Genomic DNA, 25280 nt, shown 5'->3' with positions numbered 1-25280 from the left:
CTATATCTTTTCTAGTAACTAGTAAGGTTTTTTTAGTAGTTAAAAATTATCAAACTAATTTTTTTTCAACAGGTTACCCGCGAGTAAATATGTTAAAAACCTATTATTAATGGGTGACCCAATTAATTAACGTGTTGACACAAAATCCGTTATTTAGTGTCGTTTCATGACGTGTTATTGGGTGTGTAGAAAATTATCAGGTCAAAGTGGAAAGAGGATGACCGTTTAGAGTTTAAGGCTTGTTTGAAAATGCTTTTAAGATGACTGAAAGTGTTTTTAGAGAAAGTGTTTTTAGATTCCAAAGCAGTTTGAAGTGCTTCATACAAGAAGCATTCATTATGTGTTTCTTGCAAGAAGCACTCAATATGGTTTTTATGATTCAATTGCATTTTAACTAACGATTGGTTAAAAAAAAAAAAAATTTCACAAAAAACGTTTTCAACCATTTTAAAATCAGTTTCAAATGTGCCTATATAGTGTAAAATGTGTCACATCACACAAATTTGGTGTCTGTAGCACCACTCTTTTTCTTAACCAAAAGAAAAAGAAAGAATAAATTAAAATATTAGATTGGCTACAATATTTACATTTATTTAGTATAATCATCATTTGACAATCAAATATAATTCATGTGAACATATTTAATAGAATCACTATATGACTGTTGAAACGGTAATTGGATTAGATATATATGCATTGGAAGCCTTTAAGGGAAGATATCCTCATATTTTTATAAAAATAGAGATTAGTTGTGGGACACACACCAAATTGAACTTCAATGATTCGAACCGTCTATTTTTTTCAAGTTGCACCTCATAAATCATCCTTACAAAATATTAGCCAAATCGATAATATCTTAGGCATCTAAATGAGTTCAAAGAAATTGACGAACACTTTGTTCTCTAAGAAACATTGAAATTTCATCATAATAATTAAATAAGCAAATGGTTTCAGATTGACTTTAATTTTTGCAAGGACGATTTATAAATCGAGACTTACAAAATAGACAGTTTGAATTGTCTAGATCCCATCCCTATTTTTTCAAAAACAGGAAATCCCTTCCCGTAAAGGCCTGTATATGTACAAGTATTGTAGCCATAAAAAAAAAACGATACGAAAATCTCCCAACTATAAAATTACAAAACTACGTGCCTCCCCATGAAAGAAAAAACCGAAGATCCCACACCTAAAACACAAACAAAAAGGATATGTTCTTCTCAATACGTTTGGGCCATTGAGAGGGGATGATTGGTTAGTCTTGAATCTATTTGCCGGACATCAAATAGCAACATCTGGAAAACATCATACCTAAATAACACTGCAAAATTAGTTAAAACATCATCATAGTTAATATCTTACTAGTATATTAAGCTGCCTGACCAAATACACGCTGAATCAGTAGTACCGTGACCCGGTATCATAGACACGGCCTCCGGGATATGGACCTCTAGGCTCAAACCCATGATCCCGAGAACCTCCAAGAAATCGAGCTCGCTCATTGTATGAATCATATTGATCAGTATTATAGCCTCGGCGTGCTTCGCCAACAGGAGCCGAGGCTGCAGGTCCACTGTACCCATGATCATCAGAGGGGACCATGCTGCTGTTCGGGTAACGATCCATCACGGATTGCTGGTATTGATGCCGTCGGGCATTTGATTCCCTGTCAAGTAATTCATCTCTGAGTTTAGCATGCCGTGACCGAAGTGCTGCTAGCTGTTCTTGGTATTGAGCATTGACAGCGCCAATTTTCTGAGAACCCATACATGATGCACTTACGTGTAAGATATAAATAAAAAAGACAAATGAACATCTATTATCTATCTACATGGAATGAAAACATGAAATAAATCCTCGTCCTCAGTTAAAGATGGGATGTGAGAAAAAGGAAAGAATACGCAAAACATTGAAACCTTTTAGGTCGTATTCTATCCAAGGAAAAGAAATGTCATTGCCAGAAGTACATGTTATACACACTTTGCAACCTCTCTAATAAGAACAGTTCTATGGTTTCGGAAGATGGTGGCTACAGCCATGTCCAGTTTTAGTGACTTGAGAAAACTAACTATAATCCGAAATAAATCTGGTGAGTAGATGGAAAATATACTTTCACAATGCATAAGTTTGATTCGTAATGCATCGGAGAATACCTAACCATGTTCAAATATATCTAAACCCTGAGTTTGGGGCTCAAATGATGGCTTTTGAGTTTTCTCTATTTGGAAAAAAAGGACAGGAGGATTACTAAACATGAAAAGGAGAGTAATACCATCCATGAAGAACTTCTGCACAAATCTATGTCCGAAGAAGTCTCAAGCACACATATCCAGACCCATCAAGGAAAACTGTATATGTGCTAGTTTCACAATGATGTGTCATAAAGGTTTCCTCTCACATTCCAAATAGTAAAAAGACATTCAGGTTTTGCTACTTTTACTGCCCCGGAAGAATTTAACAGCAATAGTTCAGCAATCTATAATCGGCGTACAAATGTATGTATATGAAGTTCTGAATTTCCTTGTTTCTCCTTCCATTTGGACCAATTAATTCAACTTACATAGAATCAGTAACAGATCCCATAAAAAGCATTTGTTACCGTACTCAGTTTTAAATGGATTTGGAAGGGGGGGAGTTAACTGGCAGTTCTATCTCTAGGACTTGAAGAAAAAAGATACCTGTTCTAAAACAGTGAAACTAAGCTTTGAAGCAAAAGATAACCCTTACAGATATCAAGGTTCCAGCTAGCGATTGTTACAGGATCGAGCACCGAAAATTACTATCTACTATGGCTCAATCTGTTACTTAAGCAACATTATTTCCTAACCTGATAACAACAAAGCTACACATGTAGAATCCCAAAACTATTCAATTTGGTGATTCGTGAAAACACAAAATTTCAATACATGAGGACCGCATGGATACGTTAATTATAAAAATAAAAAAAATTAAAATATATCATCTTGACCAACTGAATGATTCAAATCCAAAAAAATTCAAATCCAAAGCACTTAAGTAGTTGTTTCAGTGATTTGCGAATCAATGCGAATCAGTGGACAATCGAAAACATCCCCGTACGGATTCGTCACCCTGGTTACGAATCGGTGCTTCATGGGGGGCCACGCTTGCAATGCACAAGCCTAGCTTTGCTTGGGTTAGTCATGCCCATGATCGCTTGCTTGTGTTTGGGGCATATTATGGCAATTGAAACATCAGTTTCTTTTTATGTTTTATGACTCCTGAAATAGATTTTGAATAGATAAAAAATATCTTTCCAAGGAATGACTAGGTGAATGTTCAAGTTGTGTTTAAAGATGAGTTCATAAGGTAAGCATACTAAGACGAGGCTAACTAATAGAACATGCACTTTTACTTTTCCTGATAAATTAAAAATATGTTTGTTTTCAGAGAAAAAAAGGGGGTTGGGAAATATACCACAAAAACCCAAATAAAGCAAATCGGGAATCCAAGGCATAAATATAAAAGAAAATTCACTTCCAGATATTAAATATAAACTAACCTCTCTATGCCTAGCATTTTCCACATCCTCAGCATCACTTTGTTCCTTGGCTAGATTTCTAATGTCATCAAGGAACTTCTTCTCAAGATCTTCAAAAGTCTGCGACGAAGGCTTGTCCTCATATACAAGGTCCATCTCCTCGTTAAGAGGTTGAGATCGGGAATCGTTGTTGCTCTGTTTCTCCAAAGTATGTTTTGAATCAGTCCTTTGACCTTGGAAATAGGATCTTGATGTATCACCTCCTTGACCTGCAAGCCAAGCATGTGAACTAAGCATTCAACCAGGAAAGTATAAGGCATATCATCACCTAGAGGCCCTCATCTGAGCACCTAATCCAGCTGCCTTCAGGTGGGAGTTTCTATATTATAACATTTGCAATTGACTGTAAAATGATAGGAATGTGACATCTAAAATATGACGCAGAGCCAAAAGATGAGTAAATCAACCATTGTTTTACCATTGTTGAGTTACAAAATTTCCTGGAATTATGTGTCTCAACCATAATTCTTCCTCAGTATTTACTAACATATATTAATTTTTACTAATAAAAACCATATCATCAATCCCAAACCCTCTCCCCGAACATCAGGATCCATTTCATTATTTTCCTAAACTGAGGTACATATGTACTATTTATGTTTCTAACATGGCAACATTTATCTCTTATGTGCACTACCACAAATTAAACTTTATGGTCAAATTAGTTGATTAAACATATAGTTGAAGAGTTAGCTAAAGACAACACCAGAGAGCTTAAAGGACAAATCATGCAACCCAGGAATTAGATAGAATAAAACTAAGTTTGAATCTTGCTAAAGTCTAGGACGGAGTACATGAAGGATTGTAAAAAAAGAGGTCTAAGGAAAGTTGAATGAGCAGCAGAGCTGCTGCTGGCACAAACACCAAAAATAGGCCAACTGATGTAGCTATATTAGCTATTGAGGCCCATCGGAAAAAGCGTTTAGCCGAAAGAAATGAGCTCTAACCCAGGAGCATTCTGGGAGAACAAGTTGCTTCAGGACAGATTGGAGAAGCAAAAGAGCCCGTAAGCCCAGATGACTAGGACAAAGAGCAACCAGTGACCAGGATCTCTTTGTCCATGTGTCTAGGATAGATGCGGAGTGATGAAAGAGCCTCCAGGGACCGTTCAGAATGAATGGTGAAAGGGATGTGGTAACATTTGAGAGGATATAAAGGCCAAACTTTACCATAACTGACATTGCAGGATGGCTATAGGATCAACTAATCACCCTCTCACAACATAAGTTTTCAACCCCTAACTCCAAGATGTTCAATGGGAAACTCAATTCCATGCAGCCTATTATCACTTTCCCAGAATAAAATGGAATTATTAGGAGAAGACGACACTCACTATTATCACGTGTTCCAATTCACTCTGTCAGGACCAACCCTTTCTAGTTTAGGCATATGCCTCCACAAACTGTCCCTAGCTTTACAAAGCTGCTCGAGCTGTCTATGATATCTTAGTACAGTCAGGAAAAAGAGGCAAACGAAGATCCTTACTTCCGTATTCATGATGAAGGCGGCAGAGGGAGAAAGGTGGCTACGTTCTCAATTCATTGGGATGCTTGAATAATCAATCGTCACTAAGAAATGAGAACTCATGTCTCACCGTAAGAAGAGTCCTCAAAGTAGAACTGTCATGAGGTGTTTGGGTATAGGGGCCAATCTAAAGATAGATGTGGACACTTTTTAACAGCACGGCACCCAGAAATAGGCACAATGATGTAGCAGTATCAGTAAGATTATATGCTAATTTTCGTAACGGACGCAAATTAGGAAAAAGAGTTTCTTCAGAGCAATCCGCCTTGAGGACCAGAGATATCCTGTAAAGGAAAGTCTATAACTATCTCTTATTAGGAACCAAGTTCAACAAGAAAATAGGGGACAAGTATCAAGAGACAGGAATAACTGAATTCTTGTAAAAAGAAAGGTGCTTCTCCATTCCTACCTTGAGCATCACAGCATAGTTTAGAGGTATTGCTCCATCAAATTCGTGAGTAGAGTGAGAGGTCTAGCCAAAGTCATCAAGTTTTGCAGTTAGCAAATAAAACAAAATGCATACAACCAACCTCTTTTATGGAGGTCTGGAAAAATCGAAACCCTTGTGAACTACATTCCGGGAGCATAAAATGAACTTCAAACAACAAAATATATGGTTGTTAATTTAAAATCTAGATTATATTTTGACTTATACCCATTAACCAACACAAAAACGTAACAAGATTTCGACATTTGAATTAGCAATTCAAGTCACAACAAACCCAGCGTATATGTATATGAGTGTGAGAGAGAGAGAGAGAGAGAGAGAGAGAGAGAGAGAGAGAGAGAGTACTTACCTTCATTGTACATATGAGATGTGAGTGGATTTGACCCTTTTGATCCATCTCTTTCCCATCCCCATTGGCCGTCTGATTTGGAAGTTGCATATGGATTGTCCGTCTCTGGAGGTGGAGTGAAAGCTTCCATCCTTCCTTCGAAATCACTAGACGTGTGCTCCATCCTTTGACCGGACATATGATGGATCGGAGCACCGGCCGCATACGCATTCGCACCCGAATCACCATACTGTCCCTGTCCCTGTCCCTGCCCCTGCCCCTGCCTTCTCATCATCTCACCTCTCAAATTTCAAAACTGCACCAAACAAACAGAGTGCGAATTCAGATCAGTTATGGCAGTCTACTTCATTCGGCCATTTCATCAAACACATGGCGCGCAACATCAAGTCGTACACACAACCATAAGCTGAATCGAACGGCCGACAATCAAAACATCGGGAAACAAAAAAGAAAACAGTGCACCATATCATATAAGAATAATATTGATCGAGAGAAAAACCAAAGATTTTGCTTACCAAGGTTTTGATTTTTGTTTATTGATTTGTTCTGTATCTTCTTCCGCTGCCACTGCCACAGCTAGTAGTAGGAGTACTGGCCCTACTGGGTTGTTGTGGCCCAAAATCATGGAATAGGATCTATCCGGATCCTCTTTGTGAAGATCGGGATTCATTCTTTCATGTCCGCTCATTTGTCACTCTATAGTCAGAAAATATTTTGATTTTTTTTTATTTATAATTAAACATAAACTGTATCTGATAAAAATTGATCGCACGATGTACGATGAAGTGAATCTTGAAATCCTCACAAAGAGGATCCGAAAAGGAGGGCGACAACGGTTTGTATCAGATCCGGTTCAGTGGCTTCGGCTTTCTACTTCCATATTCTTTTTCCATTCTTTCTAAAACAACAATTTTGGGGTGCATAGATTTGAGTTAAGTTGCACAATAAATTAAGGGAAGTGTTATTGGTACTCCAAAAATCTCATTCTACACTCCTCACAAGTGCATTTTTTCTTTCTAAATATAGAAAGTTTGGAGTATAGAATGTGATTTTTAAAGTGTTAATAACAATTCCCTAAACTAATTATAATTTGGTATCATTATTTGATTGAGAATCGAACATATAATATTTCACTTATGAGTAAAGATAGATTTTGGGGCCACTTGGTTCTCCAGTCTAGGAATATTCATCGTTCATTTATAAGTAAGAAGTTTTACGTTCGATAAAAATGTCATGAATGGCGAGTTAGCAACCTATTTATTCCCCCACCCTAATAGTGTAAAAATATCGTTGAATAAAAAAAAAAGGATTGATCTTGGGGTAGAGGAATTTGAGCAAAACTACACAATGACCAATATAATTTAGGGCTGGTTTGGTATTGCTGTACTTTGAAAAAAAGGTTGTTATGCTGTGCTGTGAAAAAAAAACGGTTGTGAAATAAAGTAGCAGAGTGTTTGGTAAACTTTTTTTGTAAAAGTGCTTATGGAAAAAAAAAGTAGTATGATAGTGTTTGGTAAACTTTTATGTAAAACAGCTATGACTGTGTAAAATGACCAAAAAGGGTATAATACGAGATGTGCTATTAATTTAATTTTCTTAACAATTACTAAATATACTTTATTTTTAAAAGAAAAATATTTATAAACTTTATCTTTAATATTAATTAGTATGACAAACTACTTCATTTGAAATATTTTAGATTGAATAGCTAGGATTCATTTGTACAATGTTGTTAATGTACTTGAAGGTAGTCTAATTAGATGCATTCATCAAACTTGCCGCTATTCTATTTCTTAATGCCTTTATCTCATGTGATCCTTCAACTTGATAATTTTGATATTTTTCATCATCATCATCATCATCACTACTATCGATCTCTTCACAAAAGTCCTTGGGGTCATCAAAATGACGATCACGTTCAGCATACAACTACAAAATCCAACAAAAATTCACAAAACAATCAAATAATCAACAGCAATTCACAAAACAATCAACATCAATTCAAACAATCAACAACAATTCAAAGAAATAACTAATAAACGATCCACATACAACTACAAAATCCAACAGCAATTCACAGAACAATCAAAATGCTAGGAGCCTTAGGAGCTCTTTTCTACCTCCCTAGATTTAGGAGCTCGTTGTAGAATCCTTATTTTAGGAGGTGGATAGGGAGTGACGGGGTGAATTTTTCCATATCCTCCCTAAATTTTAACTAGGAGCTCATTTAGGGAGCCCATTGTAGATGCTCTTAAAATTGAATCAAAAGTTCCTGGTATCTTTGATGTTTATAACTGTTGCCCTTAGGTCTCTAATGTGCGTGTCTGCAACTCTGCGTGTATATATGTGCTTCTTATGATAAGTTGATAACCCATGATTACATAAATAAGCTTGACTGATTATCTTTTCTTTGTGAAGGCCTTTGGCAACAATAAAATAGGGTAAAGAGACAGTGAAGGCTCTTTTCTCTGTGAAAAGCTCTTTTAAAAGGCTCTATCCTGTAAAAAGTGACTACACACACAAACAGATTATTAATGCATGCAGATGATTAATTGTACAGTTACATCCCATGCTAACAATTGGCCACCAGTTAAAGATCAAATATGTCACATCCCGGCCCGGATCCATCACATCCTGAGCCCGTTCCACCACTGTAGCACGATATTGTCCGCTTTGGGCTTACCATTCCTTCACGATTTTGTTTTTGGAAACTCATAAGCAACTTCCCAGTGGGTCACCCATCCTGGGAGTGCTCTGGTCTTCTTCTCGCTTAACTTCGGAGTTCCTACGAAACCCGAAATCAGTGAGCTCCCAAAAAGCCTCGTGCTAGGTAGGGATGGAAATATACATTTAAGGATCACTCCTCTGGGCGATGTGGGATGTTATAATCCACCCTCCTCAGGGGCCCGACGTCTTCGTCGACACACTTTCGGCCAGCGATTGGCTTTGATACCATTTGTCACATCCCGGTCCAGGTCCACCACATCCCAGGACTGTTCCACCACCGTAGCACGATATTGTCCGCTTTGGGCTTACCATTCCCTCACAGTTTTGTTTTTGGGAACTCACGAGCAACTTCTTAGTGGATCACCCATTTTGGGAGTGCTCTGGCCTCCTTCTCGCTTAACTTCGGAGTTCCTACAATCCAAAGCAGTGAGCTCCCAAAAGACCTCGTGCTAGGTAGGGATGGGAATATACATTTAAGGATCACTTCCCTTGGCGATGTGGGATGTTACAATCCACCCCCTTAGGGGCCCGACATCCTCGTCGGCACACTTCTAGCCATAGATTGGCTCTGATACTATTTATCACATCTCGGCCTGGGTCCACCATATCCCGGGACTGTTCCACCACCGTAGCACGATATTATCCGCTTTAGGCTTACCATTCTCTCACAGTTTTGTTTTTGGAAACTCACGAGCAACTTCCCAATGGGTCACTCTGTTGGAAATGTGCCCTAAAACCAATCATATGATGATACTTTACGGACATTTCAAATGTTAAACTAATCTAGTTTAACATATAAAGGGCAAAGATTATTGTTTGAGCCGTCTCATATAAATGTTATATGCTTAAACGATAAAGTCCAAGGAATATGTGATTGGGAGAATGCAATCTAATGAAGTTAGATTAATGAGACCATTCTTTCGTAGACACATCCTAAATGTTCCTGATCATAGGATTACCAATTGGGCATTGACAGTCCGTTAAGATCAGTACGTACTGTGTCTTCTCTCAGGGAGAGTGACTAGTCTCGAGTCATTGGTGTGTGTGACATCAAGACAAGTACGTAGGTGCTCAATAAGAGAATGAGTTCACTGAACGTGATCAACGAAGAGTTCTTATATTCCATGTCACATGAGAACTCATGGTTGGGATAATGCAAAGTAGTCCTTTGACCTGAGGCATCACAGTTGTCTTGTGGTTAAGTCCTTAATCTTTGATTATGTCTAATTCACCCCCTCGGGGTGTCACGGCATCGTTGGGGTTAAGCCACTTAGCTATGGAGACAAGTGAATGCGCAACAAGGGATCTCTAACCTTCAAATAGTTGAGGGAGAATACTCTATGATATGATTTGGAATCTCTGGCCAGAGTATGAATGAGATTGGGGAATGCGTTCCAAATCACATTCAAGGAAATCATATAAGCAAACGATTCACATTGGATAGTAGACATGAGTAAATAAACTATCATACCAAACAATGTGGTCAAGAGTATTAGATTAGAGAAGGACCGTATTGCATTTGTAATCCCAAACTGAATAGGTTCTCTATCCTCTTCTGATTAGCTTGGGTAACCATGATATGCTGCTAGGTGTCACTCATGGTTTGTGGAAGCCCTAAACGTGTGTAATCACTAAAGGGAGAATTGAAAATAGTTTCAATTCACAATCGATGTAAAATTGTTTTAATCGCCCACTACCTCGCTAAAAGGAACCTAATGGATCGCACACCATAAAAGGTGGAGATTGAAGATTAAACGGAAATGAGTAAGAATGATTAAATGGTTTAATCATTTATTTATGGCAAGGATTAATTAATATGTTAATTAATCAAACGAATAAGTTCGTTAAAGACCTCGGGATAGTTTTGGACCTTAAGGCCCAATGGGCTTCGAATGTCAAGCCCATTAACTTAAGTTGTATGACAATTTAATGAATAAAGATTCATTAAAGCCCAAAAGCCCAAAATTCCTTAGGTGGCCGGCCATATGGTGATGAATTAGGGTTTTGGTTGTTTAGGTCACTTAAAGAAGTGACTATATAAAGGACTTTATAGCCAAATATTCATTAATGTGATTAAGGGTTTATTTTGGGTGAAAATGGGTGAGAATTGTCTCTCCATTTTCTCTCTAAAGAGGCCAACACCTTGGAGGGTACATCTAGCAATCCTACTACTCCAAGGTCACTCATTTCTTCTACAATCAAACCTTGGTGAAGAGACTTAGAGGTTCTCAATTTTGGGAACTTGGAGAACCTATTCTTCCATCCAAATCCATGGATCTAAGAAGCAAGGAATGAAGGCCCTATCTCTTTGGGTGATTAGCCTTTGCTTATGCAAAGAGGAATCTACAAAGGTATTAATTTCAACTCACTTTGTTTTGAGTTGATTATTGGTTCACCAATCTACTAGGTTTTGAATTTCATGGTAATGTTTTGTTTTTGAGTGCATACAAGCATGATTCCGCCTTTTAATTGTTAATTGCATGCTATATGATGTTGCTCAAATGAACATGTTTTTCAAAATAAATCCTTCAAGTGGTATCAGAGCCTAGGTCTAGTAGTTGGTGAATCCTTTTGGGTTTTGTAGTTCATAAGTTTATGATTTAAAAGTTGTAATTGTTACAAGCTTTATTCTTGCTTCTTTGAATGTAAATTTTGTTTGAAAATTTGCCATCTCAAATGTTGTAGATGTAGTTCATATGAGGATGAATATTGGAGCTAAAATTTGGTGCCATGATTTTTGGGATTTTCGGCCAAATCCAAAGGGTGATTTTTTGGGTTCATGTTTGTCTTGTTAAAAATGTTTTAAGGTGACTTTTGGAACCCCTAAGTACCCTAGGATGTTAACACCATTTTGAATGGTGAAAATTTGAGTTTTATGGCTTGAAAACATTCATGGAGCTCTTATGGGTTTTCATGGATGTTCTTCATTGTTCTTGATGTTCTTGCCAAGAACAAAAAGGTTTTGTGTTTTGATTCAAAGTTTTGAATATTTCATAAAGTTTATGTTATATGTTTTTCAAATGATTTATCATGTATTTAAAGTGTTAAATATTTGAATAAATGATGATGGAAACATCAATCATCAAAACATATATTAATTTTATGAAAGTATTTAAAGTGTTAAATATTTGAATAAATGATGATGGAAACATCAATCATCAAAACATATATTAATTTTATGAAAGTATTTAAAGTGTTAAATATTTGTATAAATGATGATGGAAACATCAATCATCAAAACATATATTATTTTTATGAAAGGTGAAAGCACTACTTGATTGTTTTTTGACAAAACTAATAAATCAAAACACCCATCACTCATTTTTATCCCTAAAAACCGGCCACCCTAATAAAATAGGGTATTTTTGGGGCTTTTATGCAATTACATAAAGTTTTGATACTTTTGTGTATTTGTACTTTGACCCGAAAGTTTACGTTTTGACGTTAAGGCCTAAAAACGCTAAAGGACAAATTGTTTTGCTCCTTTAATGAAGTTTTTGAATTTATTTAAATTTTGGGTTCTAGTTGTATTTACATGAAGTAGTGACTTTTGTGTTTTTACAAAGTGACCCCAAAAGTTTATGTTTTCGCAATATGGCCCAAAAAGTTGTGGTTATTGCATGATGGCCCAAATAGGATGAGAACAAAATTGTTTTGTCTCTTTAAATGAGAATTGGATTTTCATTTTGTTTAGCTCCACTTAAATCAATTTTATGGATACAAAAACCAAATGAAAATGTTGCATTCAATTAATTAGTTAAAGCGTTAATTAATTAAAGGATGATTATGAACCTAAGCCTAATATAATTGAGCTATGTGAAAGGCGTTTCAAATTTGTTTGAACCATGGGAATGTGTAGATTAGATTTTGGTTGTAATTTGATTTAATCAAATGTTGTAAAAGGGCATAAGTCCTTCTTTACTTTAAGGTAATTTGTTTTATGCAAATGTTGTAATGAGCATAAGCTCATCCTTTACTTTGAAGTATTTCTTTCTTGCTTTATATGATATGCATGAAAATGAAGTAATTGGGTCCAACGCCCCTAAGACAACACGCCTTAATGTGATTAAACGCGTAACTAAAATCAATCTCCATCCCTAGACCGAGATTCAACACAAGGCTCGTGTTGAATCTAAACAAAGGTTCATAGTCATCCTAAGGCCCTAAGGCAACTATATAGTCCATCAAATGAATGCAAACCTTATGTTAGTAGTAACATATACTCTTGCTTTAAAAACCGTTTTTAAAAGCATAGTGGGAGTATTATGTACAACTAAAACAATCATATGGACCAATAGTTGTAATAGGACCAAATTGTTTTAATAGAGATTAAAATGTATATTGATATGTGATGAGACCTAAAACCCTCAACCAAACCAATATTAAGTTGATAAGCGGAGAGTGCTTAGAACACTCTTTCGTGGCCTTCCACCGTGGTAGGCTCCGATCGTTTGTGACTCGTACACCGGCTTCACCCTATAATGGGGGAGTACAAAGTGCGTGCTTACACTCAGGAGGAGTTCTATATACATACATGATGAAGTGAGGTAGGTAACGAGTTTAGCCAACATGATATAATTCTGAGGCTATGCTTGAACACCTACACGAACTAGGCATGGTGGGAATGACTTAACTAAGTGCAATGGAGCCAACATGATATAATTCTGAGGCAATCATTCTCTAGAGGCCAAATAAGATGGGTACTTGCATTAGTTGCAAATGAGTAAGCGTACTCTCTCATTATCATTAACGCTAGCCAACATGATATAATTCTGAGGTGGGCTTGGTAATAGTGAGCCTCCCATAACCTACTAAGAGTTTCATCCAAAACTCTCGAATTCCAATGAGGGATATGGAATTTGCCAAAAATAGTGGGTGATGCTATTTGATTTAAAGACCCGAATCAAATGGCTTAAAATCAATCAATTTATATTCGTTATGTATTTGTTTACCAATATATTTGCAAACGTTATCCAACACTTGACAAATAAAAGCCGAACGTTTAGTTTACGGACTTGGTACTACAAAACCATAGATTGTCTTTAATGGCTTGTAAATGTACCTAAGTAGTCTCATCCTCACAATCTTCCTATTGATAATGTATCATTAGAAGAATATGTTAGAATAGGTCTATCATAAAGAGGACAACACTTTTAATGTCATAATTCTTCAATTACAAATTTTTGTATGAAGAAATAAGAGTTGCTTTGAACAACCCTTAATTAATGCAAACACTTAGTGCTTGTTTCTTTGTTACATGAACAAGGAACTTGAGAAGAAAGCACAAAGGCTTGGACACTTAATGTGCCATGATTCTTCACTTCCAAATGTTGTATGAAGAAATGAGAGTTGCCATTAACAACTCTTGAAAGTTTGTAATTATGTTTAGAACATAATGGTTGATTGACAAAAATAGTCCATTAACATGGACTTATGATGATTTTGAATTATTGAGTGTTGAAGTGATTAAATCACTTAACGAGACGGAAACTAGGCAAGGACTTCACCTTTGTTTCCCTATCCTAATGGTTCACTAAGTTTATGGTAAACTATGTAGTGAACAATAACCACATACTCTCCAAATTGTTTGATGTGTATAACACAATTGAAAAAGGTTTCAAGAGAGATAGTGGGAGTTTAGGGACCATGACTAATGTAGTCAAAGGTGAAAGTCAAATAAAGAAGATAAATAACTCCAAGGGAACAAACTTTCTTTATGAAAGGATGGACATTGGAAGGGGTATTTGCAAGAAATGTCTTGCATGTGTCAAAGAACACACCTTTCGAAGGTGTTGTAAATTGTTCTTGAATAGTTCAAAACAGTTGGTTCTTCTACTTGAATGTATGATTCCGTATTAGTAACTATGTTTTACAAATCGTTGTAAAAGTGTGACTAATAAGAAGTAGAAGATATATGAGAGAAGAAAAGGTGCTTCACATACGGAACGTGAATAAGATATAGATCTCTGCGAAAGCAGATAGTACTTACTTCCTCATATGAACTACCAAAGAAATTGGATTATAGTAATCTAATTGATTGTCTCTATAGTAGAGATGATATGGTAGTGTTAACTGTTTAGAATATAATGATGCTTAAAACCCAAAAGGTTGCAAGGTAGTGACTAATCCCAACTAAATTGTGATACCTCTAAAACATAAGTTACGAGTTGGTGAAACAAGGATGCTTTGGATCGTTAGATCCGGATCCAATACCTTCTTGTTAAAATTGTATAGGGGCGAAATGTTCGAATCTTTATTCTTTTGGAAAGAAGAAAGAATCACAAAAGTTGTTGAGGTTAATTCACTTAGATGTTAGTGGCACTTGTCCACAACATAATACTACTCATGTTATATGACATTCACCAAAGATCACTCTCGGTTGGACTATAGTTTATTTTGAATAAACACAAGTCCGAATACTTTGCAAAAAGTTTCAAAGAATTCAAGAAATGTAAATAGATGAGTAAGATATCTAAAGTATTTACCTCTTTAGATTTGATCCAAGGAAAGGTAACACTTTAGATGAGTTTCCTTGAATGATATCAAGGAAAATAGCATCATAAGATAATGTATTTCTCCATTAGGAGAAGAACGAACTAAAATAAGATTTAGTTCGTTAGATGTTATCTATTACCCATATATAGGATATATACTTCTAAAACAATATGATTGACAATTAGAAGATCTTCCAAAATTTTCATAACTCCATAAGATGTAGTTGAAAAGAAAGACAAATCTTAAGCATGTTAAGATTTGGGGTTGTGTGCTAATAAGCAATATTTGTTTGATAACAATCTTGTGGGATATCCTTAAATTAACTTTTGGATATCGCTTCTATAACCAACTAACAAATGTTGTTTTGTTGGGTAGTTCATTGTAATCCTACAATGTGATTTGCCTAAAAGCAAATGAACGAGAGATAGAACTCAAAGAATGTGTTCTTTGAGAGACAAGAAAGTAATCAACAAATATAACAACCTAGTTCCTATACCTCAAGCTCCAAGGTAGTCGATAAGGATTTATAAACCGTCTCAGTTGAATGGTTTTGAACTTTATGACTATGTCATAGAGTTGCACCTCTTAATTCGAAAGAAGTAAGAATGAAAATCCTTATGACTACACTGAGTGCATATACGATATATACTCAAGGAAATGGTAAAGTACCATTTGACTCGAAATAATGAAACCTTCATAGCTAATTGGTAGCTTAAGGTGACTACAATCAAAGAAAATGATTGACTTTGAAGAAACCATCTTTGAGATAGTCTTAGTTTCAATTAATTCGAAGATTGCTAGCTACAACTAAATGGTGATTCAATGTTTGGACATTATTAAGATAGTCTTGATAATATATGTCTAAAACTATGAATCACAAGACATGTAAGTTGTAGAGATCCATCCATCATGGATCTTAGCAAGTTAGTGGGAGCTATTTGCATTTTATGAGAAAAAGGATCAAATCGTTTGATTTCTCATAAAGATGTAAATGAATCTTTTGTTTACTAGTTTTACAAAAGATTAGTGGGAGTTAATCATGTTCCTAAAAATTTAAATATATATGATATATTTATTTTGGAAATGAAAATAATACTTCTTCGTTAAAGTTATGACTTTAATACATTATATGAAGATAGAATGTATATGGGAGATATAGTCTATATACATGGGAATGAAATCTATATTGATAGATTTTAGGATATAATTGGATTGTATCAATCCCTAATAATAGACAAGAGATGCTGGGAAGTTTCTCATATGATGATAAACTTCAATCAAATGGACAATTTTAGTAAGACTAAGAAGTTGTTGACTCCCAAAGAAATAATGCGTAAATAGAATCCTTTATGCGTAAGCAGAAAGGTGATTTATGTATTTCATATTGTATGAAAAACATTGATATGAGTTGTACCTAGAACGGTACAAGACGATATCAATACAAGCCCAGGATCAGAACCATGGCAACTGTCAAGTGAGTCCTTAAGTATTTAAGAAATACTAAAGGATAAATTCCTCAAAGATCGAGGAAGAATTAGAGTAACGTAATGGAAGCGTAAATGTATTAGATTATGAATCTAATCCATCATTGGATGTTTCTTCATTACGAATGAAGAAATAAACAGATATCTCTTTATTATGACTAAAGAGATATTTGGATGGAAACATTAAAGTAATGACTTTAGTGTGTTCCATTATGAATGCAAGATATATTGCCATATAGAAGTTTACAACAATGTTGTTTGGATGGGAAAGTTCATTTATGAACTCTCTATTCGGTTCCAACCAGAAAGTGTATGACACTAATGGGGCGATAGCTCAAGCCTGGGAATCAAGGGCTCATCAAGATCTGAACACAAATGAGAGACTGAACCACATGATTGAGAATCATGTATAATGGTGACGTCGATATTCTCAACGTTGCTTCTATGGATAACATATAGATATCCATTGTCTAGGCCTACTTTTCAGCCATTTATGAAATGACTACAGAAGAGGTATCATCACTGATGACCAATGCTGATTGGCTCTAGTGCAAGTGGGAGATTGTTGGAAATGTGCCCTAAAACCAATCATATGATGATACTTTACGGACATTTCAAATGTTAAACTAATCTAGTTTAACATATAAAGGGCAAAGATTATTGTTTGAGCCGTCTCATATAAATGTTATATGCTTAAACGATAAAGTCCAAGGAATATGTGATTAGGAGAATGCAATCTAATGAAGTTAGATTAATGAGACCATTCTTTCGTAGACACATCCTAAATGTTCCTGATCATAGGATTACCAATTGGGCATTGACAGTCCGTTAAGATCAGTACGTACTGTGTCTTCTCTCAGGGAGAGTGACTAGTCTCGAGTCATTGGTGTGTGTGACATCAAGACAAGTACGTAGGTGCTCAATAAGAGAATGAGTTCACTGAACGTGATCAACGAAGAGTTCTTATATTCCATGTCACATGAGAACTCATGGTTGGGATAATGCAAAGTAGTCCTTTGACCTGAGGCATCACAGTTGTCTTGTGGTTAAGTCCTTAATCTTTGATTATGTCTAATTCACCCCCTCGGGGTGTCACGGCATCGTTGGGGTTAAGCCACTTAGCTATGGAGACAAGTGAATGCGCAACAAGGGATCTCTAACCTTCAAATAGTTGAGGGAGAATACTCTATGATATGATTTGGAATCTCTGGCCAGAGTATGAATGAGATTGGGGAATGCGTTCCAAATCACATTCAAGGAAATCATATAAGCAAACGATTCACATTGGATAGTAGACATGAGTAAATAAACTATCATACCAAACAATGTGGTCAAGAGTATTAGATTAGAGAAGGACCGTATTGCATTTGTAATCCCAAACTGAATAGGTTCTCTATCCTCTTCTGATTAGCTTGGGTAACCATGATATGCTGCTAGGTGTCACTCATGGTTTGTGGAAGCCCTAAACGTGTGTAATCACTAAAGGGAGAATTGAAAATAGTTTCAATTCACAATCGATGTAAAATTGTTTTAATCGCCCACTACCTCGCTAAAAGGAACCTAATGGATCGCACACCATAAAAGGTGGAGATTGAAGATTAAACGGAAATGAGTAAGAATGATTAAATGGTTTAATCATTTATTTATGGCAAGGATTAATTAATATGTTAATTAATCAAACGAATAAGTTCGTTAAAGACCTCGGGATAGTTTTGGACCTTAAGGCCCAATGGGCTTCGAATGTCAAGCCCATTAACTTAAGTTGTATGACAATTTAATGAATAAAGATTCATTAAAGCCCAAAAGCCCAAAATTCCTTAGGTGGCCGGCCATATGGTGATGAATTAGGGTTTTGGTTGTTTAGGTCACTTAAAGAAGTGACTATATAAAGGACTTTATAGCCAAATATTCATTAATGTGATTAAGGGTTTATTTTGGGTGAAAATGGGTGAGAATTGTCTCTCCATTTTCTCTCTAAAGAGGCCAACACCTTGGAGGGTACATCTAGCAATCCTACTACTCCAAGGTCACTCATTTCTTCTACAATCAAACCTTGGTGAAGAGACTTAGAGGTTCTCAATTTTGGGAACTTGGAGAACCTATTCTTCCATCCAAATCCATGGATCTAAGAAGCAAGGAATGAAGGCCCTATCTCTTTGGGTGATTAGCCTTTGCTTATGCAAAGAGGAATCTACAAAGGTATTAATTTCAACTCACTTTGTTTTGAGTTGATTATTGGTTCACCAATCTACTAGGCTTTGAATTTCATGGTAATGTTTTGTTTTTGAGTGCATACAAGCATGATTCCGCCTTTTAATTGTTAATTGCATGCTATATGATGTTGCTCAAATGAACATGTTTTTCAAAATAAATCCTTCACACTCATCCTGGGAGTGCTCTGACCTCCTTCTCGCTTAATTTCAGAGTTCTTACAGAACCCAAAGCCAGTGAGCTCCCAAAAGGTTTCGTGCTAGGTAGGGATGAGAATATACCTTTAAGGATCACTCCCTGGGCGTGATGTAGGATGTTACAAAATATGAAAAATTACTTCAAATACTGCACAACATTGTTTCAGAAATCAAGAACTAAACATGGGTTAAGATTAAATGAAAAATCTTTCCAATATAAACCCATATATCTGAGAAATTAGAAACCCTTGTCAAACAAAGAAATGTTAACCACATCAACATAATCCAAACTTAACCAATTTTTCGTCAATAAATCAAGCAAAAAGTTGGCCAAAAAAAAAAAATCACAGCCATAACGAAAAAATACCCAGAAAAAAGGAACGCGATGGTAGTGAAGAGAATCCACTGACAGCTTCGACTTGTCTTTTCGTCGTCTACCTTAATCAAGAGTAGAAAAGTAAGAGAAAATGATAAGAAATAAAAAAGGGCAGAAAAAGAGGAGGAGATTTGGGTTCATGGATCTCATGATAACAAACAGAGTAACACCATCGTTGCCAATCAAACCCTAGGAACTGAAATTGCTTCATGGATCTCATGATAATAACTTTAATTCAAACCTCAAAATTGAAATTTAGAGAATTAATTCAAATCCCAAAACTGAAAATTAGAACATTAATTCAAACACCAAAACTGAAATTCCCACAACGATGGAAGAGAGAGAGAGAGAGAGAGAGAGAGAGAGAGAGAGAGAGAGAGAGATGGAGAGGGAGAGAGAAAAAGTTATGTTTACCTAATCAATGAGATCAAGCTCGTTCGTTGGTTGCCACACAAAACCCTGTTTCAGAAAACCCCCAAAAAATGGGTTCATATCAGAGAGCAGCCAAACCCTAACCTGAAAATTAAATTAATTAATTACAGCACAAATTGGAAGCAAATCAAGTACCTGGTACCTGGAAGGTGACGGTGATGTGGCACTGAGACCGACAGAGAGAAAGGAAAATGAGGAGGAGGAAGAGGTGCAGCAACGTGTTTTGGGAGAGAGAGAGTGGAGAGTGTAGGAATCAGGAGAAAGAGAAAGGAGAAAGGAGGGGGCAGTATTGGCAAATTGAAAAAATTCATTAACTTGGTACCGTAGCTCTGTGTTTTGGATAATAAGTGGCTTCTTGAAGTTGCAAAATGCAGCTTCCACTTTTTGGCTTTTTTTTCAAATGAAATCTTAAAATAAAGCTGTTTTGGGATGTTTACCAAACACCAAAACCCCTACCAGCTTTTTTTCATCCCAGCTTTTTTTTAATTACCTCAATCCCAAATTGCACGTTAGTGTCAAAGATGAATGACATGAGACCACTAGTAGCTTTGTTCATTGATTATTGTTTCGTCGATCATCTTGTGTTTACCAACGACAATGTTTTCTTTTATGTGAATCATACGGTTAAAATGTTCTCAATTGAATTTGATTTTATGCAAAAACACATGCAGTACTGATGGAATTCAACTTGATCCTTACAGGTGGCAAAACACCAAGACGCTTTTGTAGACATCGAAATTTCCGAAATTTCGATGTCTACAGCTTTATATACACATTTGGTTTTATGGTACATACCAATCAAGAACAATGCCTAAACCTAAGCACTAGGCATTGGGTGCTCAACTGGCAGACCATGTTGCATAGACACAAATAAAGCGATACGGCGACACGGCAAATCTCAAAAAACAAGGACCCGGACATGGCAAATCTCAAATCATAGACACTAGAGATTGCAACACAATTTTGAAGTTAAAACTGATGCAAGACAACTTCTGGTTCTGTTCATCCTAGATTGTCATCTTAAGATTGTAAGATCCCTGCACGCATGAAAGACCAATGTCTATGAAACATCTGAATAAAACACACTGCTAACAATACGTTCAAAGTACAACGGTTAAGAAGAAAAGCGAATAAGAAAAAGAATTTGAATTTGAATCTTGTTAGCAACCCATTGCATCGAATCAAAATCATAAGAGAAAGAAAACGATACTCTTTTATCTGTCATGCTTGTTGAGCCATAACGACCAAATTACTGCCACGTCTTTAACTCCTGAACAACAACAACAACAAATCTTTATCCCTTTACGTGGGGTCGGCTATATGAATCCTAGAACGTCATTGCGCTCGGTTTTGTGTCATGTGTTCTGTTAGATTCAAGTAGTCCAAGTCTTTTCTTAGAGTCTATTTCTAAGTCTTCCTGGGTCTTCCTTTACCCCTTTGACCTTGAGCCTTTGACTCGTAATTGCATCTTCTAACTAGAGTGTATGTAGATCTTCGTTTCACATGTTAAAACCTCCTTAATCGATTTTCTCTCATCTTATTTTCAATCTCATTTACTTTTAATTTACCTTGGTTATCCTCATTCTTAATCTTGTCTTTTCTTATGTGTCCACACATCTAACGAAACATTTTCATAGTCCATAACTCCTAAACGAAAAGGGAAAAAGTCAAATGCTGCAGTTTCTTGATTCTTTTGGTTTTATTTTTTATCTTTTATTTTTTATTTTTTTTATTTTTTATTGTGGCTTTGTATGTGTTTTCTCCTGTCTATTCATACATTTTCTTTTTCCTTTTCGGTTTTTTTTTTCTCTTGAATCTTTCTTGGGCGGACTTCTGTTTCCTATATCTTTATCAATTTTCACATTTTCTTCGTAAAATTGTTATATTTCCTTCTTTCTATGGGGCTAGATGATCTTAATTATCAAATGAAAATTCAACACTAAGAATCAAATTATTATCACATGCACACCATGTGACTCTCCTTTAAGGACAAAAACGTCATTTCACTAGACCTTCAGACACAAAAACTATAGAATCACATAGATTTGCATAAGTCGACATTTTAGGAAACTAAGGTTTTCAATTATTTTAAAGAATAAAGCGACTGAACTACCCTCACATATTGTGAACATGCTTCCATTTAACAGAAATTTTGATGAAATGAATGAAAAACTAACAAGGGGAAATTGGCCAAAAAAATTAGTTTGAGTCCTTAATTTTTCAATTGAAAAGTTTAGGGGGGAAATCGAAAGCTAAATGAAAGTATAGGGGGGGGGCAATCAAAGCTAAGTGAAAGTTCAGTGGAGAAATCAACCAAAAAAATTAGTTTGAGTCCTTAATTTTCCAATTGAAAAGTTTAGGGAGGAAATCGAAAGTTAAGTAAAAGTTTATGGGAGAAATCGGCCAAAAAAATTAGTTTGAGTCCTTAATTTTCTAATTGAAAAGTTTAGGGAGGAAATCGAAAGCTAAGTAAAAGTTCAGGGGAAAATCAGTAGTTTACTTTAGCTATATAAACACAAAAATCAATCAAACATTATTAACTGGCACAGTTTAAGAGACTAATCCATATTTGCAACCAAGGAAATCAAAACACGTACTGTATTCATCTTTGCTACTGGAGAAAAGGTTTCTTGGTGATCTACACCATACATTTGAGTATACCCCTTAACCATTAACCTTGCTTTATACCTATCCACTGATCCATCAGCCTTGTACTTGATTGTAAACACCCAATGGCAGCCAATAGGTTTCTTCCCTTTTGGTAATTGCACTATCTCCCAGGTTTTATTCTTTTGCAATATTGACATTTCTTCATTCATCACTTATGTCCACTTAGGGTCTCAGAGGGCATCTTCTACCTAAGTTGGAATTTTGATTGATTTCATATGATTTATCAACGCCCTATGTTGTGGTGAACAACGCTCACATAATACATAATTAGCAATCAGATACTTGACATTCATTTCCGGAGAAACCTTGTCAAGTGGCACACCACGATTCTGTCTTGTTGTCAATTTATAAGTACTTACACCAATATCAGGATTAGTTGCACTCTCATTTAAAATACTTACCTCTTAGATATTCAGAGGAGATGGAACGGGCATTACAGGATTAGAAAGAGATGGGTACTACGGACATACTAGGCACTTCAATAGGCTCTTATTGAACTAGGGTGTATTGTTCGGTGGGATCCTGCATAACTGGACTGTTTTCTTTGATTACAGCCTGCCGAATTGGGCTGCCTGGTTCGATGGGAGTTTGCCGAACTGGGCTACTGGGTTCAGCAAACTCCTGCAGAGCTGACTTCCACAACTTCTCTTTCTTCCCCTGAAGTATATTCCAACAAACTTAGATTACCAATATCACTAATCTCCCCCTGTTGATTTGAATTGGATATAGATGAAGTATAAAAATATTTAGACTCCGAGAAATTCACATCCATGATTACAAACGTACGTTGACTAGTAGGATGATAACACTTGAATCCCTTCTGATGCAGAGAAAATCCATGAAAGACACAACAGTATGCACATGGATCAAGCTTACTACGATGAGCTTTATGAATGTGAACATAGACCACACAACCAAAGATTCGAGATGACAGAGTATTTGTAGAAACCATTAGAACAAGTTGAGTAAGCTCCTAAAGTGATGTTTGAAAATTTAAGACTCGAGACGGCATACGATTCATAACATAAACTGCATGTACAACTACTTCAGGCAAAAAACATTTAGGAACAAATGCACCAATAAGCAAAGCGCAAGCTGTCTCCAGGATATGACGATTTTTCCTTTTCGCCACCCCATTTTGTTATGGGGTATGCAGACAGGTAGTTTCATGAACAATTCCACGATCTTGTAGAAATTGGGGTAACTTAGGATTTATGTACTCTCCACCATTGTCAGAATGCAAAACTTTAATATAAAAGGAATACTGAGTTTTAACCATATGAAGAAACAGACAAAACATATAACATACCTCACTTTTATTTTTTAGCACATACAACCATGTCATACGGGTGCAGTCATCCACGAAAGTAACATATGCTTCAAATAACCAAATGTTGTATGCCCCAAACGATGCAACAAATACCTTCTGTAGATTACTATTACGCGACGTGTGAACCAAATTAGCTCTTCTAGGAACCACGTCATCCACATAATATAGCCCATCTCTCTTAGGGTCACGCTCAATGATCTCCTTTGTCTAAATATCCTGAAGCAAGCAAAATAAAGGATACATTAATACAACACAATCCAATTGTTCAGTGACTTGTGGTACATACAATAAATGATGAGACAATGACGGAACCAATAAACAATTATATAAGGGGAGAGAGGGTGTAAGACAAACTGTTCCCGCTCTAACAACAAGAGCAGTAGTAGAATTGGCAGTTGCCACACACTTTCCATGAGGATGGGTCATAGATTGAAACAAAGTTTTATCATACATCATATGATCCGTTGTACCGAAATCCAAAATCTAACATGTATTCGCCATTGTACTAACACACAACTACACAAGAAGGACATCACACCAGGCCTACTTTCAGGCGAATATCTTACCCAGCACTGCAATTGCTTCATAACAATTGCACTTGGTAAAAAATTTATTGTTTGACATAGCGGCATGGCACGGCTCACAGCAAGGCAGAAGACAACAACAGTTGGCACGTCAATCAGATTTTTCCCTGAATAAAAGGACTTTTAAAACCTTTTTTGTATTTTGTTTTGACCAACAACAGTTACCAAGACCATGAAGACCACGACCCCTTGTTGCATACCAAGACAAAAAGAATACCTTGCAATGAAAGGACAATGGCACATAAACCAATATGCTGGAACTTGCAGCAATTACACACAACACTTGTTTCATACAATAACTTAGTAGCAACACTGATTACAGTGCTGGGCTTATTACAGCCGCAGCGACACAAAGAATATTTAGGATTTGGATCGAAACCTAGCTCTGATACCAAGAAGAAATACATCGAAATACATCAGAATACTTTGTTATATTATTCATCATTTTGGGTTTACAAATATATAGGCACACATACCTTATTCTACAAGGAAAGTAATTGCAAGAGATAAGGAAACTAAATCCTAAAGATTACATATCCTAATCCTACCTAAAATAAGACTCCAATAACATTTACAATTAAAACTCAAATCAACAAATCAACAACTTACAGGCGGAGTGATCCCAGGTAAAGTTTGGGTGTGAGAAAGTAGAAAGTTGCCTGCTGAAACCGGCCAGGACAACTTTTCACAAAAATCTCGAGTTTCTGTATGCACACGCACCTGAAAATAGTAAACCTCGATCACCATTTTCCCACCGGAGATTGCTTGATGTGCAGCATGCACAATTATCTAAAAAAAAGAAAAAAATACGACAGATGTGGCCCATGGATGTATGCAGATAAAAGAGATGCTTAAATACATGTATTAATGCAGTGGTTTATATAATTATAGAGCACC

The 25280-nt window shown here is 36.1% G+C and overlaps 2 protein-coding genes across 3 annotated transcripts; both read right to left on the bottom strand.

The window, feature by feature from the left end:
• Positions 1–948: 948 nt before the first annotated feature.
• LOC126591447 (uncharacterized) lies at positions 949–6560 on the bottom strand. Of its 2 annotated transcripts, XM_050257126.1 has the most exons (5): positions 6393–6560; positions 5878–6172; positions 3518–3765; positions 1406–1752; positions 949–1292 (listed from the first exon to the last, which is right to left on the bottom strand). In XM_050257126.1, exons 2-5 carry the CDS (start codon positions 6149–6151, stop codon positions 1265–1267), a joined length of 897 nt encoding a protein of 298 aa, XP_050113083.1. In that variant the 5' UTR covers positions 6152–6172; positions 6393–6560; the 3' UTR covers positions 949–1264. The 2 variants fall into 2 exon arrangements, with proteins under 2 accessions (XP_050113083.1, XP_050113084.1); XM_050257127.1 differs by having other exon boundaries at positions 949–1752; positions 6393–6559.
• Positions 6561–7535: 975 nt separating this feature from the next.
• LOC126590299 (uncharacterized) lies at positions 7536–20355 on the bottom strand. The gene is made up of 4 exons (XM_050255786.1): positions 20290–20355; positions 19942–20189; positions 19782–19826; positions 7536–7806 (listed from the first exon to the last, which is right to left on the bottom strand). The coding sequence occupies exons 1-4, from the start codon at positions 20353–20355 to the stop codon at positions 7680–7682; spliced, it is 486 nt and encodes a 161-aa protein (XP_050111743.1). The 3' UTR covers positions 7536–7679.
• Positions 20356–25280: the final 4925 nt, after the last annotated feature.

Source organism: Malus sylvestris, chromosome 11 (genome assembly GCF_916048215.2).
Source record: "Malus sylvestris chromosome 11, drMalSylv7.2, whole genome shotgun sequence".
Classification (NCBI taxonomy): domain Eukaryota; kingdom Viridiplantae; phylum Streptophyta; class Magnoliopsida; order Rosales; family Rosaceae; genus Malus; species Malus sylvestris.
This window is presented reverse-complemented; position numbering and strand designations above follow the sequence as displayed.

Coding starts and splice junctions, on each gene's coding strand:
- LOC126590299 (XM_050255786.1), bottom strand. CDS start 20,355: ATGAACAAAGCTACTAGTGGTCTCATGTCATTCATCTTTGACACTAAC. Junction 20,190..20,289: donor ACGTGCAATTTGGGATTGAG/GTAATTAAAAAA, acceptor ATTTGAAAAAAA/AGCCAAAAAGTGGAAGCTGC. Junction 19,827..19,941: donor ACATCACCGTCACCTTCCAG/GTACCAGGTACT, acceptor TTTCTGAAACAG/GGTTTTGTGTGGCAACCAAC.
- LOC126591447 (XM_050257126.1), bottom strand. CDS start 6,151: ATGATGAGAAGGCAGGGGCAGGGGCAGGGACAGGGACAGGGACAGTAT. Junction 3,766..5,877: donor ATCTCATATGTACAATGAAG/GTAAGTACTCTC, acceptor CTTGGCTTGCAG/GTCAAGGAGGTGATACATCA. Junction 1,293..1,405: donor GTCTATGATACCGGGTCACG/GTACTACTGATT, acceptor GATGTTTTCCAG/ATGTTGCTATTTGATGTCCG.